The sequence below is a fragment of the Ranitomeya imitator genome, chromosome 2 (genome assembly GCF_032444005.1).
Source record: "Ranitomeya imitator isolate aRanImi1 chromosome 2, aRanImi1.pri, whole genome shotgun sequence".
NCBI lineage: Eukaryota > Metazoa > Chordata > Amphibia > Anura > Dendrobatidae > Ranitomeya > Ranitomeya imitator.
In genome coordinates, this window is record NC_091283.1 from 587,505,220 (window position 1) to 587,525,503 (window position 20,284).

General features: G+C 42.6%; 1 protein-coding gene across 7 annotated transcripts in view; it reads right to left on the reverse strand.

The window, feature by feature from the left end:
• Positions 1–4,842: 4,842 nt before the first annotated feature.
• Positions 4,843–20,284, reverse strand: part of LPIN3 (lipin 3) — a 214,447-nt gene continuing 199,005 nt past the window's right edge. For all 7 annotated transcript variants that reach the window (XM_069752294.1, XM_069752295.1, XM_069752292.1 and 4 more), the window contains 11 exons: positions 20,154–20,247; positions 19,997–20,066; positions 19,829–19,921; positions 16,496–16,551; positions 16,283–16,379; positions 13,562–13,710; positions 13,229–13,315; positions 12,926–13,078; positions 9,346–9,457; positions 6,697–6,800; positions 4,843–5,169 (listed from right to left, as the gene is read on the reverse strand). In XM_069752294.1, coding sequence (XP_069608395.1) covers positions 5,016–5,169; positions 6,697–6,800; positions 9,346–9,457; positions 12,926–13,078; positions 13,229–13,315; positions 13,562–13,710; positions 16,283–16,379; positions 16,496–16,551; positions 19,829–19,921; positions 19,997–20,066; positions 20,154–20,247 — 1,169 coding nt within the window. In that variant the 3' untranslated portion in view covers positions 4,843–5,015. The remainder of the gene's footprint in view (positions 5,170–6,696; positions 6,801–9,345; positions 9,458–12,925; positions 13,079–13,228; positions 13,316–13,561; positions 13,711–16,282; positions 16,380–16,495; positions 16,552–19,828; positions 19,922–19,996; positions 20,067–20,153; positions 20,248–20,284) is intronic.

Sequence of the window (20,284 nt, forward strand, 5' to 3'; positions counted from 1 at the left end):
GCTTTTGCCATATGGTTTCTATATCAGTATTCTGCAATTCCCAAATCTCTGCTTGCAGTATTTACTTCCATTGGTCGTGTTGGCTTGTTACTGTATAGATTTAATATACTGTACTGTATAGATTTAGTATAGTTTGCTCAGTGCACTATGTTTACTTTGGTCTGCCTGATTAAAAACGGGCATTTAAAGGGGTATCCAGGGCTTCATAAAAAACAAAAAGTGTGCCTAAGCATTAACAGACAGGTAATTGTAACTTACCTGGCTATTTATGTCTGGCGCCATTCTTCTCCGGCACAAAGCGGTCATAGACTGCTCCTGCCAGGGATTCAGAAGCCTCTGCTGACGTCACATCATAAAGCGGAGGCTTCTTTCCCGGTCTGCTCTGTCGATGGGGCGGGACTTCCTAGGTCATTCTGACTGACAGTCGGATCCTCGCTGCCTAATTGGGGGAGAGAGCTGTCAATCAGAATGACAACTGAAGTCCCAGCCCGTTGTGTCAGCAGAGATCACCCACACCCATACAAGTCTATGGGTGCCTGTGAAACATCGGACTGCACTTGGACGTCATCAGATGTGGCCTGAGACAATGGAGAAGAAGGAGAAATTAAGCTCTCCGTCTTCCTCACACCTGTGCTGCAATTCTCAAATGCGAGAGCATCAAATCACACTCAGGTGACACTTGGCTCAAAACTGTGACAAGTTTGACCTGGATGTCAGTATCACAATCAGTCCAATTCTCTCTCATGAGAGGATATTCAACAGTGTGAGCGAACCCTTAGGGTCAAATTGACACTGAAAAGAGAGTTGCGTATGGTCACAAAGGCCCAGCAGTACTTGAAGAATGCATTTATTTATATTTTATGCCACAATAATCAGATATTTGTAATAGAGTAAAATTGAAAAAGGTTTAGTATTTAAAAGCAACCTATCCTCTGCTTGGTTTCTGCAGCATGAACCTGAGCCTGGCTGTAAGACTGCAGACAGATATATTGTCTCTAAAGAGAAAATACTTTTAAAGATCCATTTTCCAGTGCTGCTGAAGGTGAATGACAGGTTTCTCCCATAGTGAGAGGCTTGTCAATCACCACTAGCAGTGCAGGCAGAAGCCAACAAGGTGGATCCTTAAAATACATTTTCTCTGAAACGCTGAAGTGTTTTAAAGGGAACCTGTCACCCCCCCCCTGGCGTTTTTACCTAAAAGAGCCACCTTGTGCAGCACTAATGCTGCATTCTGTCAAGGTGGCTCTTTTATTTTGGGTCCCTTCCAACGCTGTAATATTTGTTTTTTTAATTTGTCCGCCATACCTGTAGTCTGTCCGGGGGGCATGTCTTTTCCCCCCTGACATAAACGCCTCCTAGCCATTACTCAGCCCCTCCGTGCGCCAGGCGCCTCCTCCTCTGCCTTCATTAACGTCCCCGGCGCCTGCGCTGTAAGTTTTCATCATGTGATGTGAGTCGAAGGGCAGCGCAAGCTGCGCATGCCCGAAAAAAGAACTTACAGCGCAGGCGCCGGGGACGTTAATGAAGGCAGAGGCGGCGGCGCAGGGAGGGGCTGAGAGATGGCTGGGAGGCGTTTGTGTCCGGGGGAAAAAACATGCCCCCCTGATAGACTACAGGTATGGCGGGCAAATTATAAAAACGAATATTGCAGCTTTGGAAGTGACCCCAAATAAAAGAGCCACCTTGACAGAATGCAGCATTAGTGCTGCACAAGGCGGCTCTTTCAGTTAAAAAAGCCAGGGGGGGGGGGTGACTGGTTCCCCTTAATGAAAATTATATGTGTCAGTAATTTTGTATCCAGGCTCTGCTTCATGCTACCTGCGGTGTGCAGCACGAGTACGGTGACAGGTTCCCTTTGAAGATGTTGTCCAGGACTAGATGACAATTACTTTAAATTCCAAAAACACCGCCACTTTGGTTCATGGACTATGTCTGACATTGGACCTTATAAGTATTGTACTGAATTTAGATGAGCTGCAATACCAAACGCAACCCATGTACAAGAGTGGTACTATTTCTGGAGAAGAAAAAAGGTAGGTGCATATACTTAATAATCCCAAAGGAGTCGTTCAGCTCACCCTTTCACATGTTACAACAGCCACACTGTCTGGCTGGCGGTGCATGGTGGCAGGACAAGGACGTCGGACCTGCTGAACAACATAGAAAGACTGTTCCAGTTCTCATCCGAAGATCCACATAACAAATGTTTTTATTTAAAAAAAGTTAAAGGTAATCCATCAGTTCGTATTCCGACAACACTAAAAATGTATTTTCCGATGGAGCGTTAGGCCTCATTCAGACGCCCATGATTTTCTGGTAGGTAAAAGCACAGGTCATTCTTCATGATTGGTTTCGATCCAAGTTTCATCAGTGTTTGGTCAGTTTTTACCATCCAGGTTTTATCAGTGATTTTCTTATATTAAATAATGGCTAAATAAGTGACAAAGCTTCTCCCATACACCACAATGGGAATCACAGACAGACTGTACACTGGAGCCATCCGTGTGCTGCGTGTGATTTTCATAGAGCTAAAGATTTGTATCCGTAATTTTGATTCGTGATCAAAACGGACATCATTTTTTTGTGGACACACTGACATGTAAAGGGTACAGTACGTCCTATATTCATGAAAAACACAGATAGAAGATGTAAGTGAAAACCGGACGTCTGATTGAGGTCTTATATATTCCAAAACCCCACTTTTGGGTGTTTAATCATAAAGGAACAGAAACCCGGGAGTTGCGGTTTGAAACACTCTGCCGGAAAACATGTTTTTTGTTTCCATTTTTTAATACTCCAGGATGGAATACTATTAACATTTTTGAATAAACGTATATGTATTTGTGTGGATCGTCTAACAAATGTGGGATCGAGCTTTCTTTACACATTCATATCCCCGATAACCCATTTAAAGTGCTATTATTCCTGCATTTACACTCTGCTTTGCGCGACTTGTCGCATTGAACTTAACGGCTTTCTAGCTCTTGTATACTGGACCTTCCACTGTTTTACTGACAGCCTTTGGGACTATTGCTCAATGCCAGATTATCAGGAATTCTGAACTATCAGAGACTAGATTAAAAGAAGCTCGCTATGTTTCCACCCTGCAAGAAGTCCACGTCAGTATAGAAATATGGTTAATGTCAGTCACCAACCTACAGAAAAAATAAGGAATCTGTGTCTCACCAGCTGGCACTCAGTTATCATAGCCGGTAGCAGAATACACAGGGTAGCAGCACTCCTGGCAACATATATGACAGTAGTATATAGATACTACCGTCATATATGCTGCCAGGAGTGCTGCTACCCTGTGTATTCTGCTACCGGCTATGATAACTGAGTACCAGCTGGAGATACTACCGTCATATATGTTGCCAGGAGTGCTGCTACCCTGTGTATTCTGCTACCGGCTATGATAACTGAATACCAGCTGGAGATACTACCGTCATATATGTTGCCAGGAGTGCTGCTACCCTGTGTATTCTGCTACCGGCTATGATAACTGAGTACCAGCTGGAGAGACACAGCTTCCTTATGTCACTGGCATTGCCTTATGTTTGCTGCATGTTGGTCCATAATTGTGCCATCAAATTAACCCTTCAGAATTTGTCACATCACTCCTGGAGTATCACACGCATCATTTCATGCCATTCACTCCAATATTCCCAAAATAATAATCAGTTTGTGCATACTTTACATGGGCTAGACAACAACAAAATACAATCATTTAGAATATATAAAATGGCGACCGAAGACTATAAATATAGAAGGCCACAAGGAAACCAGGTAAGGAAGCTCTACATAAAAAAGGCCCTTCTTGTGCCAGAAAAAATGCCCATGGTTAGGAGGAGCATACATTGCCACTTATTACTTATCAGGCTCACATAGGGCAATGAAATTCTGGGAGTGAATGCATCATTCACTCAATTCCACCCGATATCACTGGTAACACCCCAAGGGCCCAATTCATCATTTTGCACTCCACTGTTAATGAACAGGATCGCCGGAGTAAGGCGCTCCCAAGTCATTAAAAAGAGCACACCTCTTAAGGAATTAGGCACATCTTACAACTGGCATTCGCCTCGTCCAGAAATGTTATTCCAGTCATAGACTAGAGTACATTTCTGGTGAATTGTATGCCACTTTATAATAAGTTTGGATGAATTAGATGGCGTGCTTTTCCACGCTTCGTCCCACAACATCTCTGCCTATTTTTGGAGAAGCTGGTCTGGACTGGTGTTAAACCATCAAAAGTTTCTGCAACATCTGAAGGTCTTTTACACCAGAACTCTTGTGAAAACACCTTAATGAATTGGGCCTTAAGTGGCCGCCATTACTGTGCATAGCATAGCAGAAGCACTTTAAATACAGCTTTTACATTTCTCATTCTGAAGAATGTGGATTTCTGTCAGTAATGATATTTCCTGGAGTACAGGGGTTCATATGCACCAGCAGAAGGTTCTCGTACCCCACAGACTTGTAAATCAGGACCGTGCTGGTCAGCTTCCTCAAGGGTCGCTGACAGGATAAATAGCGCAGACATTCTCTGGTTGTCAGCAGCCCATGACACCCGCTATGTAAATACTTCCTTCAAGTTACATTCCAAGTAGCTCTTAACCTCCAGGAAGGAGCAGAGAGCTGCTCCGGTGTCTGATGGCGCTAACCCCGCGTGTATCTGAGGGCCTGTAAGATGTATAATATTATTATTCCATACAATCTACAGATGTTAGAAACCGCAGAGTTCAGACTGTATCGTACTTTTTTGTACTTTGGTTGATTCTGATTATTATGACGTGTACTGTTTTTTTTTTTACGGATTTTGACTGAAGTACATTGTCGGACTTCGGCGAGGAGAAAGTGGTTTATTTGTGAAGTAATAAAAGTCTTTGAATCCATGTAGAAGCCTCTTGTCCATGTGTACTAATATTCTGGGGTGAAAATAAGGGATTACACAGCAAGTTGTGGTTGAGGAGGTCACCTGAAGTCTTCATTTCATGTCAGGTGAAGTCTTCTTATTAGGATACATGCTCAATGTCTTCCTTACTAAGATTTGTCGGTGGATCCCTCCAAAAGTAAAAGTCACTAAACTCGTGAGACAGCAAAGCCGAGACCGACTGGGATGATGGAGGAGGGAACATGACATTCACCAAGTCCCTGAGGGCTGCATACCTGGAATGAAAGGAGATTATGACAAGCAAAGCAGGGCAGGAATGAAAACAAAGACCTCCTGGATGTCATACCCAGGTGCCTAATGTCCTATAGCAAAAATCTAAACTGGTTAACCCTTCCCTGCTAAACATTTGTTATACAGTGTCTTGTTTTCGTTCTATGACAAAATTTGCCACCAACCAGCTACAGCTACTGTACATGCACTATGATCATATCTAGAAGGGTAGAGCCAAATAATCTTAAGATGACCAGACCAATGAAGGGTCCATTTACAGTGCAAGATGAAGGTGAATGAGTATTTCTGGAACACTGGCTTCATGATAACCTCAGAGTCCAAAAAAGGCTGCTGATGAAAATGCACAAAAAAAAATCATCGTTCTTGGTGGCGCATCAACCTACTTGGACAGAACAATCTATTAATGATTGTTCAGCGCGCACTGTTAAGAGCAGTCTGCTGATACAAGTTGCTAATTGGCGGAGGCTTAGTGCCGCCAGTTGGTTTGTGTACATGAACCTTAAGGCTATGTGCACACGTTCACGATTTCTTGCAGAAAATTCCTGAGAAAAACCTGAAATTTTCTGCAAGAAATCTGCATGCGTTTTTTGCGCGTTTTTGCCGCGTTTGTTATGCATTTTTGGTGCGTTTTTTTCCGGACATTTCCCAATGCATTTTATAGTGGGAAATCCGCAAAAAAAACCCCGCAAAATTAATGGACATGCTGCGTTTTTTACCGCGATGCGTTTTTTTCGTGGAAAAAAAACGCATCATGTGCACAAAACATCCGGAATTCATTTTAAATGATGGGATGCATATTGTATGCTGTTTTTTGCGGTTTTATAGCGTTTTTATCGTGAAAAAAATGCAAAAAATTAGCAACGTGTGCACACAGCCTAAAGGGAATCTGTCAGTAGCATCAACCCTCCTAATCCATCTATGTGGGCACACAGGTCATAGGAAGCTGACTATAATGATACCTTGATTTCTGCGATCTGATATCTTATTCCCAAGAAATCCACATTTTTCTTAATATGTAAATGAGCTTTTAAGAACTATGGGTCGGAGATCTAATTCCCCAAGAATCTGTCTGCAGAGCTTATTTTACATTGCGAGGGACAATACCAATGTGAGACATGTAATAACTGACAGTCTATTCTCCCAAGCTACATGGCTCACACTGGTAATGCTTCATTTCGTTTAAAATAAGCTGTAGAGACAAATTATAAGGGAGATCTATGTCCGCCCATAGGTCTTAATAGCTCATTTACATATTGATAAACCTGGATTTTTCTGGAATAAGGTATAATTTTGTTCAACTTTCTACAACCTACTGTATATACCTATATATATGGCTTTGGTGGGTTGATTATAATGACTGATCCATTTTAAGTCCTTTCTACATGCATTCAAATTAGCCATGCAAAATAAGTAAACATAAAAATAGTGAAAGATGACAGATAATGAGATAAGATTGGCATAATCTAAATGTATAACACAACCCACTCCATGTTAATTTCCTATAGACTCACGAGGATTTAAAGCTTGAGTTCAGCTCCTGAGTCAATTCTCCCCTTGGATTCACAGTAAAGATTCGCGATTCTGGAACCCCCACTTCCCTGTAGGCTCGGACATCCTGCGATGAGTGGGTGATTGGCACAAGTGCAGAAGAGCGGGAAGAAGGGTGGGGGTAATTGGAGACAAATAAGGAAATGGAGAGAGGGGAAACAGGAGAAGAGAGCGTTACTTGTTTTTCTGCTATATTCTCACACATACATTTACATACAATCCACATACCTCCTCTCTCATCATATAGAGTTTCAGTATCCCCCGCACTAATCGCGGCCCGGATTTCCAGCCTAAAGTTAATGTTCTGTTTGTCTCTCACTATTCCTACATTATATGCACATAGAGCCATAGCGTCACGCTTAACATAGAAAACTATTAATGCTATAGACTATTTATGTAAAGTTAAAAAATTGCTCTCCATGGAAAAGTACATATTGATTTTGATATTTTATATAGCATTTGTATGTGTTTCATACTTGCCATTCCTCGCTATCATAGCGCAAAGCATCATTAGACAATGCTATGTTAACTGAAGAAGGTGCCATGTTCAGGACCCTCATTTATAAACCAGAATTCCAGAGTGGTAATAGAGAGCAGGGGTGCAGTTGCACCGGGGCCCGAAGGTGGAGGGAGGCCCTTGGTAGGAGTGTATGCATCTGCTATAGGGCCCCTCAGTCAGAGAGCTCAGTCATCACTGATACGGCCCCCTCCTACTCCCACCCGTAATCATTCTGGTACGCCAAGCCGAGGAGAGGGCACTTAAAAAGAAGGCGTGTCATGCAGGAAGAGAGACGCTGGCCAATGAGAGCTCTCAGTGGCTGCTGGCTCTGGCTTCCTGCATGGCGCGCCCCAATGGTGAGTTTTCATCTGTAAAGTTAGGGGCCCCAGGCTGCACAGCACACAGGAAACAATAGTGGAGGAAGAGCAGGATTTGCAGTGTGTCTTCTGCTCTCTTCACTGTTCCCTTCCCAGCAGCATCATGTTTAGAGTTCGAGGGAGGAGGGCTCACTGCACTACACTATGTCCCCATCACCCACAGTGGGTTCTGCAGCCCTCTCCAGCTGATCTATAAACTATATGGTAGACCTCCTCCATGGTTGAACACCTGATACAATATAGAAGATTAGTATGTATGTGTGTGTTTGTATATATTTTTATGTGCATACATGTGAGTGCGTGGACAGGTGTCTTTTATACAGGTGCGAGTTCAAACAGGTGTAATTAATACAGGTAATGAGTGCAGAGTAGGAGGACTTCTTAAAGAAAAAGACTAACAGGTTGGTAGGTGATCAAATACTTATTTCTTGCATTAAAATGCAATTACATTTTTTTGCAAATCATACAATTTGATTTTTCTGGATTTTTATTTTTAGATTCTGTCTTTCACAACTGAAGTGTACCTATGATAAAAATTACAGACCTCTCCATTCTTTGTAGGTGGGAAAACTTGAAAAATCGGTAGTGTACCAAATACTTATACTTGCTGATCACTGGGGATCCGATTGCTGAGCTCCCCAGAGATTCTGAGAATGGGTCTGCAGTCTTGTCCTGAATGGAGCAGAGTTTGGCATACTTGGCCTCTGCTCTATTCATTATATCTATAGAGCTGCTGAGCGCTGCGCTCGGCTATTTCCATCAGTTCCATAGACAATGTATTGAGCTGAAGTCAAGCATGTGCTCCTCCAATCCATTCATGGCAAGATTGCTGGGGGTCCTAATGGTCAGTCCCCCAACAATCAGTAAGTTATCCCTTATAATCTGGGCTAACCTGACTTTGAGGGGAAATAATCCTTTAAGACCAAATGGCCTCTGTTCAGTGTAGTCACCATACATTAGACAGTAGCCTCCTATGGATGATATAGTGGTTTCAACATCCACTGTAAAAAAAAGTAAATATTTTAAATTTGTATTTTACAGGATACCGTTGTATGGAATAGTGCCGTCTGCTACACTCTTCCATACTTTTGTTTGTAATATGCTACCATATATACATGGTCAGGCTCTGCCGATTCCAGCAGTAGCCACGAGGATGCACTTTGCACACTTGTAGTCATGTGCCAACTAGAGTGTCAGCCGCGTCTGCAGTGTTCTAGTCACTGACACTAGTTGTCACCTGACTGCAAGTATGACTGCGATGGAACCAGCAGAACCCATGGCCAGATTTCCCTCATCATAAGCGGCGTGCCGAGCAGAGAGGGGAGGCCCAGCCATATTTCTTGCACAGGAGCCTGGTGGAGACACTCTCTTGTTCTAGAGGACCTGTCCTGTTCTGCATTACAACATATCCATTAAACCATTTGTGCTCTGCTTAAAGTCAAGGGCCATGTCAAGAGGTTGTCCAAATTTAAAATTTCAACATTAGTTGCCAATTTCCTTCCTCTGTCAGCCACTTACATGCCTCTGTCAGCCTTGACAACGACCTCTTGGGCACAGCTCCAAATGCTCCACAATCGCTATGGCATACTATTATGTCAGTTCATGGAAAGAAACAAATTACCATGGCTTCATAGTAAGTCATTTTGTGCTACAGGGTACCATTATTTAGGAAGTTTGTACATATTTATACTCAGTCAACATTTTACTCCACGTTTCAAAAAATTCCTTTTACTTACATTTGGTCGGTTGCCAAAGGCAGCATAGAAAGGATAAATGTCGGTAAAAAGTTGCCGAATGTCAGAAAGGCAAGCAATCTTAAAGCGCTCTGGGGCCTTCTCTATAACCTCTCTGCAAAAGATAAAAACATATGTGGAGAGCTGGAGCCCATCAGGTACTTTTCAGAGGAAAGGTCCACCTTTGCAACCATTTTAAAGCATTTAAACTTAAAAAAGAAGCTACTTTACTAACAGTTTTAAATTCGACCCGTCACCAGATTGCACAACTAAGTCTGAATATAAGTTGTATAATAAAATGGATCTTTTAAACCTGATGAAGCTTGTGTAGTGTACTTACATTGAAAATCCAGCTAAAAAATGAGAGAACTCATAATGAGTCCAAATGTATTCAATCTCTGCCCATCCAGCCAGACTGACAGCTGCAGCTTGTACTGAGCAGTGTGAGATCTCAGCAGCAGGAGGTAGGGGGGATACCGAGGAGAGGTCAATCTGGCAAGGGGGGTGGAGTTTCTTTCAAAAAGGATTAAACCACTATTGTGACATGGATTTTCAAAATAAGTACTTCAGTCACAACAATTCTAAGAGATCTATTTAATAATATATGGTCTGATTTAATTGAAAAACTTTTGTTTTGTGTCCACCAGCTTCTAAATACACACGTGGTCAAAATTGTTGGTACCCTTCGTTTAATGACAGAAAACCCCACAATGGTCACAGAAATAACTTGAATCTGACAAAAGTAACAATGAATAAAAAATCTATGAAAACGAACAAATTAAAGTCAGACATTGCTTTTCAACCATGCTTCCACAGAATTTAAAAAAAAAAGAAAACTCATGAAATAGGCCTGGACAGAAATGATGGTACCCTTAACTTAATATTTTGTTGCAGAACCTTTTGAGGCAATCACTGCAATCAAACGATTCCTGTAACTGTCAATGAGACTTCTGCACCTCTCGACAGGTATTTTGATCCACTTCTCAAGAGCAAACTGCTCCAGTTGTCTCGTGTTTGAAGGTTGCCTTTTTCAGACAGCATGTTTCAGCTCTTTCCAAAGATGCTCAATAGGATTTAGGTTTATAGAAGGCCACTTCAGAATAGTCCAATGTTTTCCTCTTAGCCATCCTTGGGTGTTTTTCGCTGTATGTTTTGGGTCATTATCCTGTTGCAAGACCCATGACCTGCGACTGAGACCAAGCTTTCTTGCACTGGGCAGCACATTTCTCTTTAGAATCCCTTGATAATCTTGAGATTTCATTGTACCCTGCACAGATTCTAGACACCCTGTGCCAGATGCAGCAAAGCAGCCCCAGAACATAACAGAGCCCATCCATGTTTCACAGTAGGGACAGTGTTCTTTTCTTGATATGCTTCATTTTCCATCTGTGAACATAGGGCTGATGTGCCTTACCAAAAAGTTCCATTTTTGTCTCATTTGTCCATAGAACATCCTCCCAGAAGCTTTGTGGCTTGTCAACATGTAGTTTGGCAAATTCTAGTCTGGTTTTTTTATGATTTTTTTCAACAATGGTGTCCTCCTTGGTCGTCTACCATGAAGTCCATTTTGGCTCATACAACGATGGATGGTGTGATCTGACACTGATGTTTCTTGAGCTTGAAGTTCACCTTTAATCTGTTTAGAAGTTTTTCTGGGCTCTTTTGTTACCATTCGTATTATTCGTCTCTTTGATTTGTCATCAATTTTCCTGCTGTTGCCATGTCCAGGGAGGTTGGCTACAGTCCCATGGATCTTAAATTTCTGAATAATATGTTCAACTGTAGTCACAGGAACATCAAGCTGCTTGGAGATGGTCTTATAACTTTTGTCTTTAACATGTTTGTGTGATTGGTTGTCACAGTGGCATTGCTTTCCTCACGGGGAGAGTGATGTCATGCGTGGAAGCAATGGAGGATTCCTTTTGACAGGTGATCAGCACATACAACACTGTTCTGACTCCAAGCCAGAAGAGGGAGCTCTACACCCGACTTCAGGGGAGCTGCTCTCTCTGGTTGGGAGGAGGAGTTAGTTGCTAGGCAGTTAGGAGGATTTAGACAGTTGGTGCCGGACAGCAGACTGGAGCAGTCTAAGGCAGAAGGACAAGTGAGGGGCTGTACAGCCTAAAGTGCTGTAGCCCCTGTATAGTGATATACAGAAGGAAGAGCAGCTGTTAGTGAACCTGCCGGAGAACGAAGCACAGGAGAGTGACAACAAGGGAGAATAGCTGCGAGAGGGCTACCTCCCTGACAGAGTGCAGATACCGGTAACCGGAAGACTGAGGTTATGTCATACTCTAGGAGGCACAGCAGAAACCGGTAGGACAGCTAGACTACACGTAACCTGTCCACCTTAATATCCAGGAGACACAGTGACACATAGATCCCGGGTCATGATAGAGACCCTGTAAAAAGGCTTGAGTCACCTGCCATACGGGTTTGTGTCCCACTTCAATAAAGGACAGATATAACTGAGATGACCTTGCTAAGAAGCCATAGGCAGTAAGGAACTACACCACAGCGTTAGAAGGAAGGCTTTTAACTCCACCTGGTAAAGCTGAACTCTGAACTCGCTTCCAAGCTGGCCGGACCCTGCCTGTACCTGTGATCTGGTGCCCTGGACTGTGGCTGCCTGCTACCACCAGGTAAAAAGACTGCACAACTGTGTCCTTTGTTCTTTGCTGCACCACTCACCATCCTCCATCTATTCACCGGGAGCCCTGGGGACCTACTTCACCTGTGGGAAGTTATACCATCTGGCTGCCAAAACATCACCCCAGAGGACCCCTTTAAGCAGCGTTGGTCACCTCTGACCGAATACCACAGGTGGCGTCACAAAGTTTCATTATTTCCTCAACCCCTTTAAAGACTGTCTCTTTTACTTGAGCGCCCAGGGCCACGGACCGGGTCACCGCCGCCGTGACACATCTCTTTAAGTAACAGACCCGGTACTGAGTACCCCACGGCCCTGGTGGTGATACATTTGTCTATAACTTTCTTTCTAATCTCCTGAAACAACTCTTTCCTTCGCTTCCTCTGGTCCATGTTGAGTGTGATACACACCATGTCACCAAACAGCACAGTGAGTATCTGTAGCCCTATATACAGGGCCACTCACTGATTCCAAGATTGTAGACACCTGTGATGCTAGATAGTGAACACATCTTGATTCATCATGTCCCTTTTGTCACATTATTTTCAGGGCTACCATCATTTCAGTCGAGGTCTATTTCATGAGTTTTATTTTTTAATAAATTCTGTGGAAGTAAGGTTGAAAAGCAATGTCTGACTTTCATTTGTTCATTTTCATAGATCTTTTATTTATTATTACCTTTGTCAGATTTAAGTTATTTCTGTGATCATTGTGGGTTTTTCTGTCATTAAATGAGGGGTACCAACAATTTTGACCACATGTGTAAACCTATTATATTATCATATGTTCTTGCTTACCTACTGAATGTATTCAATAGTTAGAATAGTAAGAGTTAGAAGACATATGAATTGGAATTGAAGAAGAAAAACTCTGCAATATTATACAATAACTACAAAATGGACAAAAATATGAGGCTGATCTTGTTATATATACCTATGAAGTGCTGCAAACAGGCTGCTTGGAGACAGAAGGAGAGGTCCTGGTGGAAGAGTAAAGCAGCCTTCACTAACGCCTTGTAGAAAGGTCTTGGTAATCTCAGCTAGTCCCACAGAGCGTGCAGAGCAGTACACAAATTTATAATCATTCCTGCACACAAAAGGGAAGATTTCGTATTTTTGTAACAGATGAGGCACAACTAGAATAGAAATAAAGGCATTGATGTAAAGTGTGACAAAAGTACAGCAGAAAAGGACAGTTTGTGACAAACGCCTGTAGAATATTGCTCATAACACTGACTTGTAGATGGAATTGTAGAGCTGCACTATCCCAGGCTGTGTCCAGTCTTTTCCAAGCTGTGGCAAGATGTGGCCAAGGGCATCAGACCTGAGAAAGATGGTAGTTAAGAAAATAAAATGAGCAAACAGAGAATTAATTAAATTGCTAATTATATACTGCACAATGTTATTATATTAGGATGTTTTCTTGAGGTTGAGAATTCCCCAGAAGAAGTCTGGCAAGAAAGCATGGAATGACTAGCTTCCAGCTAGTGGTTGAATTATATATTCATAAGATTTACAAAGAAGAATATTTCTCAATATTGGAAATTAAAAAGGTGGTCTTCGCACTGACCTAGTCACTGTTCCATCGATGTCACTCACAATGATGTGGTCTGTGCTCTCCCAAAGGTAAATCTGTGCTCGGGTGCGACATGTGCCTTGAAACTTTGTACAGATGCTGAACACAACTTCATTTACTCCACTGTTTAAGTTTAAGCTTTTCTGGTAAGAGAGAACCCAATGTATTGGAGAAACTAAAGGAAGTCAATGCTGCCCAATGCAAGATGATATGCTGCTTTATATATGATATACACTGTGTGCAGAATTATTAGACAAGAGAGTACGGGCAGCACGGTGGCGCAGTGGTTAGCACAGCAGCCTTGCAGCGCTGGAGTCCTGGGTTCTAATCCCACCCAGGACAACATCTGCAAAGAGTTTGTATGTTCTCTCCGTGTTTGCGTGGGTTTCCTCCGGGCACTCCGGTTTCCTCCCACATTCAAAAGACATACTGATAGGAATTCTAGATTGTGAGCCCCATTGGGGACAGCGATGATAATGTGTGCAAAACTGTAAAGCGCTGCGGAATATGTTAGCGCTATATAAAAATAAAGATTATTATTATTATTATTATGTTGACCATATCAGCATTTTTATGCACAATTTCCAACTCCAAGTTGTATAAATACTGGATGAAGCAGATCTGTACCTGTGTAAAGAGGGGTTGTGTGGCCTAAGGATATTACCACCCCTTATCAAGGTGTGCAGAATTATTAGGCAGCTTGTTTTCCTCTGGCAAAATGGGCCAGGAGATTCAGCTGACTGTAAAAAGTCAAAAATTATTACAAGACTAACAAAGGAATGTAGCATTCTTGAAAACTGTAAGATATTGGGGTGTGATTACAGAGCCATCAAACGTTTTGTTTCAAATAGTCAACAGGGTTGCAAAAAACATGTTGAGAAAAAAAAAGATGCACATTAACTACTAAAGATTAAAGAAGAATCAAATCGAAAATTACCAGGAAGCCATTACCCTCAAGTGCTATCATATTTCAACAATGTAACCTCCCTGGAGGCCCAGAAGTACAAGGTGCTCAGAGACATGGCCGAGGTAAGGGAGGCTGAAACGCGACCACCACTGAACAAGGCACATAGGTTCAAATATCAAAGCAGTCAAGTAACTTCAAGTTCGTTGGCCCCAATGCAAAATTTCCAACAAGGCCCCCCAAGTATCACAGGTATATAATAGTAATGGTCTTCTCATATGGACCAGAGTGACCTTTTGGGCCTCCCTAAGCTCCAGGGCCCGGGTGCAACTGTACAGAAGGCCTTACTATAGAGATGACAAATGTGCCAACCAATCATTTTCATCTAGTGCTATCCAGATACTCCCAGATGCAAGATATAAGTTTATAAAAATTAGCGTTTCTCAAGCAAGCTGAAAACTTAAAGGAGTTATCCATACTTTACAAATTGATGGCTTATAATAAGAATAATCCAACAACATTAGATGGTGAGAGCCTGCCTATTGGCACACCCTCTGATTAGCTTTTTGGAGACTGTGATATTGCAGCGTTTTTGCATTCTCTTTACTGGAACATCACAACATTATCTAAAATGTCCATGTTACAGAACCCCCAGCACCAAGAATATGTAATGCAGTATATATTATGTATAATAGGTTCCATGTGAAATGCATCAGTCCACAAGCTGCGCCCCTGGTTAGAGGGGACAAGATATTCCCCGTCTGACCTCCCCCACCTTTGTAATTCCCACAGTAAATATCAGCAGGCTCCGGCCCCCTGCGGCTATTGTAATGTATGTCTGGCCTACTTTTTCTATTGGCCTGCCCTGTGTATCTCTGTTATATATTCTGAGTGCTGTGAATAAAGTGTGTTCTTTTAGACTGGAAATACGTGGAGTAGCAGTCAGCTTTTATATGCTCTCACGTAATCAAGGAATTCCAGCCAGCGTCCTTCATTCAGAATCCAGCAAAAGCAGAGTGGACCTCCTGAAACACGGGGGGTGCTGAAAGAGGTACTACAGCACAGTAGACCCCGTTACAGTCCACTTAAACAAATACAGCATACGCAAATACGATCCAGTCTGCAGTCCCTGTAAGTACTGAAGACCCTCTTCAAGAAGCTTATCAGAGAGCATGCTGATAGCTGGATCGCCAATAATTCCAAATATAAGCTAGCAATTTTTAAAGACTGGATAGACTCTTTAATACTTGGCAGAAAGAATGCAGCATTTACTAATGGCTCCATGCTACTTGCATTATGAATTAGTGGATGACTGGCCTTCAGACACCTCTGGTGGCACTTAAGTACTGGTTGAAATATTAGCCATGCATTATATAGTTTACCGTAGTTCAGAGGCTGGAGTTGTCTGAAAGATGGAATTAAATCCAACTAAGGCAACATCTATGCTGAATAATATTAATGGGCTTTGCAGAAGCCATTAATAAACCAGGGAACACCATGGTTGAACACATTTGCGTGCAGGGATGTGAACTATCAGTGACCAACTTCTATCCTATCGTCAGGACAGCAAGATAGATTTGTTGTCTCACCGACTTTAAACCCACGTCTCTGTAATTCATTAAAAAAAATTCTTTTACACAGGGTGTGGCAGAAACATGGCCCAAATTCAGAAAGAGAAAACAGATCATTAACACTTACGACAACATGGAAACAGCTTGTAAGATTCACCAGTAAGGAGCCACTGAGAAGGCAGGTCAGTACAAAAAACTCATAATAGCGCTGATGTATGGGGAGATGATGGTCCCACTTACTATTTGCTCAGACGTCAAGCGTAATGATTTCCGATATGGCCTAGATTGTATCGAAACTAATGAAGGTTTCCTGGTATCTTCTATATTCTTATTCAACCTAAAGAAAAAAAAAAGAATAAAACCAGATCTAAAAGAAACTCGACAATAAAGCTAGAGGAAAGGAAACAATGTAAAAGACATAGCGGAAGTAACTTCAATAAAAGATACACTCACCGTTCGGTGTTGGAATCTTCATTCTGCTCCACATTTTCCTTAGGATTTGCTACTGGCTGTTTGGGAGTGATGGAGAAAGTGCATGGTAATAGTAAGATGGAGAAATTGAGGGGCAGTTTCAAGGAAGGAATATAAATGAAAACCAAGAAGATGATTATAAGGGTTACCAAAGTGAGGAGGTGGAAGTGTTGGAGTCTCAGTGATAATGGAAAGACAGATCAAAGGGTTTTTCTTAAGTTGTAGTCTCAGGAGTGCACCTCTTCCGGCCTCTGGCTCACTTTTCCAGAAGCGGTGCGCTCCTGAAGACTCATGCTCTCCCATTCTGCTTACAGAGGTAGCTTTGCACTTGAGAGAAGTGCAGGGGAGATGAAGCTGGCTATATCTAGTGTTTTGGTCAGCTTCAGAGTGAAGCATGCAGGCTGTAAAGAACTCCTTATCCCCCAAAGTAGCCAGTACAGATAACACCCGAAACGCACGTTGGGGCTATTCATTCCCTGTGTGGCCACACTACTTTTACCATGGGTAAGAACTTTCTGCCTTAATATGCCTCAATATTAGCTAGCTGGTACACTCATTATGTGTTTTCATGACCATGCGGCAGTCATGTCTTTATTCACCATCTTCTACTGCTGGCATAGCAGTTAATAGGCTCCTTTCTTGTCCACTATGGCAGCTATGTATACTCTTTTGCTAATACCAAAGGCATTTTCTCTTGATTGTGTTTAGGCACATTGTCGATCTCCATTTTACACCATGGTATTAACCACAACTATGCATATGCACTATTGCACTTTGGTTACTGTATCAAATTATTGGTCACATGAGGATTTTTTGGTGCTTTTTTCATCCTTGTGTAGTTTTTCATGTATGTAACTGTGTATTTAATAAATAATGAACTTTTTGCCCCAAAACCCCTGTTTTTTATTGCATACAATATGTCTTTTTTGGAGTGGTAGTTTACTTTTACATCCTTGTATTTAACTTACAATCTTGGATGTTGATTATTATGGACCTAATGAATCTATTGCTAATCTATGTAAAGAATTCCTTTCCTAGGTAACCAGCCAACCTAGGAAAAGAGCCACACACTCTAAAATTAAAAATCATTCTGTTCTTAAAGGGAAGGTACCGCGTTTGTAGGTCATTAATAAATCACTGTAATGTAGCATAACTTGCTGCTATAAGCAAGTTTGAAATGCATGTGAAACAGATTACGTGTGTAATATGAGTTTAAAGAATGCACTGGGGGCTGACATCTTGGTTTTGCAGCAGTAGCAGGGCACTATCAGTGTCAGATTACGGCACCCCATGGACATAGGAGATAATAGACCGGCGCTGACCCTATCTGTAAAGGTACCGTCACACTTAGCGACGCTGCAGCGATACCGACAACGATCCGGATCGCTGCAGCGTCGCTGTTTGGTCGCTGGAGAGCTGTCACACAGACCGCTCTCCAGCGACCAACGATGCCGGTAACCAGGGTAAACATCGGGTAACTAAGCGCAGGGCCGCGCTTAGTAACCCGTTGTTTACCCTGGTTACCATCCTAAAAGTAAAAAAAAACCAAACAGTACATACTTACCTACAGCCATCTGTCCTCCAGCGCTGTGCTCTGCACTCCTCCTGTACTGGCTGTGTGAGCACAGCGGCCGGAAAGCAGAGCGATGACGTCACCGCTCTGCTTTCCGGCTGACCGACGCTCACAGTCAGTGCAGGAGGAGAGCAGAGCACAGCGCTGGAGGACAGACGGCTGTAGGTAAGTATGTACTGTTTGTTTTTTTTACTTTTAGGATGGTAACCAGGGTAAACATCGGGTTACTAAGCGCGGCCCTGCGCTTAGTTACCCGATGTTTACCCTGGTTACCAGTGAAGACATCACTGAATCGGTGTCACACACGCCGATTCAGCGATGTCTACGGGGAGTCCAGCGACCAAATAAAGTTCTGGACTTTCTTCCCCGGCCAGCGACAGCACAGCAGGGGCCTGATCGCTGCTGCCTGTCACACTGGACGATATCGCTAGCGAGGACGCTGCAACGTCACGGATCGCTAGCGATATCGTCTAGTGTGACGGTACCTTAACATTGCAGCAGCATTAGCAGTGAGCTGGGCACGCCTCTGTGGGCTGCACAACTCACTGCTGTAGGTGTGACTAGCTGCCATTTTATTATAGCCCTGTGCTATCTGCCGAGCTCCACTTACTCTCTATCTCAGGACAGAAGAAGCCCTCACTGCTCCTCTGTACTCCAAGCAGGCACACATCCTCTGCTCCTCACACGCTGCCCTGTGTGCTTCTCCTGCTGTGTCTCCGCCTCCCCCTCACACACAGTCCCTGTGATCTCCGGTAAGCTGCATTCACAGCCTGCAGAGAGGGAGGTGACACCTGGAGAGAGAGAGCAGGGCAGCTGACAGAACAGGGATTAAGGTGGGGGAAGGGGGATGGCAAGAATGTTATTCACAAAAAATGCTGCTGAGCCCACTGTGTTCTGCTCCTCTGTAAATAAACTGTGCCTCTGATGCAGTAACTGCTGGTGATAGCAGGTCACAGGGCAGTCACACACAAAATGGCTCTGCCCTGTGATGCTGCTCTTCATTCTGCCCCAGGGATATTAGACCACCCAAAAGGGGAGGGAAATGGTGATGTCAGCAGTTACTGCCCCAATTTTGCTGCTAACAGGAAAGTTGCTAAATGTTACTATAGCTGCTTGAGGTCTAAAACGGAAAATGCTCCCCCTAGTGGTAAATATGTATATTTGTAGAAAAATATATAATATTTTTCATACAGAAATGTTTGCAAACAGTGCAAACATTGCATTAATACATTTTAATTACTATTTTAAGCTTAATTTCACAAAATACAAGAAAACTGGTGGCACCTTCCCTTTAAGAATGGGAAGGAATTTTAATAAGGGGTAAATTGCAAAGTTGCTTCTTTTTACAAGTACTTTGCAATATTACGTGTTTATAAACTTGAGATCCCTTTAAGGGGTGAGGGACTAAAGGCCTTCCATACAGAATAGATAGCTGCTGATAGTTTGTCTGGCCACCATCTCTACTGACTTCTTCATACACAGGTGTACTCGGCTCAGTCAGGTTCAATTTGTGTGGCGGTCTTTAGACTATGATTGGTATGTATAAGCTAGCAGAAGAAAATAGAGTGAAAAACAAAAGAAAATAGTATTGAAGAAACAGGTCAATATAGGACAGAGATCCACACATCCACCGTAATTTGTGTCGTGGAACTGGGAGAAGATAATGAAAAGTAGAAAATCAGTAGGTGGTCCTTGTATAGAATAGAAGACATGAGTCCTAATACAAATCTTAGGCTTCTCACCAGTTGGCTAGGCAAGCTCCTTCTGCGCCAAGAAAACCACCATCCTCGACTTCGAGGTGGCATCTTCTTCTGAGAAAGTTGATCAATCACCCCCTTCAAGAGCACACAGAAAAGGATTAATAAGAGGAATACACAATGAATGAGAAGGGTACATAACAGAAATACTACCTGTGGCAGCATCTTGTTGTACACTTGCAAGCAGAGAAGAATCGGGGCAGCGGTTGCCCAGTTATAGAACCTGCACAGAAACCAGAAACATAAGAGACAATATGTAGAGATATAGAACAAAAAAAATAAAAGTACAATATATAAACAAATGTCCTACTTGTTGTGTATTTTCAACACCAGTCCTGGATTCTCTATGAGTGAAGGGTTTTGGATGAAATCTGAGAATGAGATCCTGTACTTAAGGAACCTGTCTAAATATGGAGAGAACAGATAGATTGCTGGAATCCT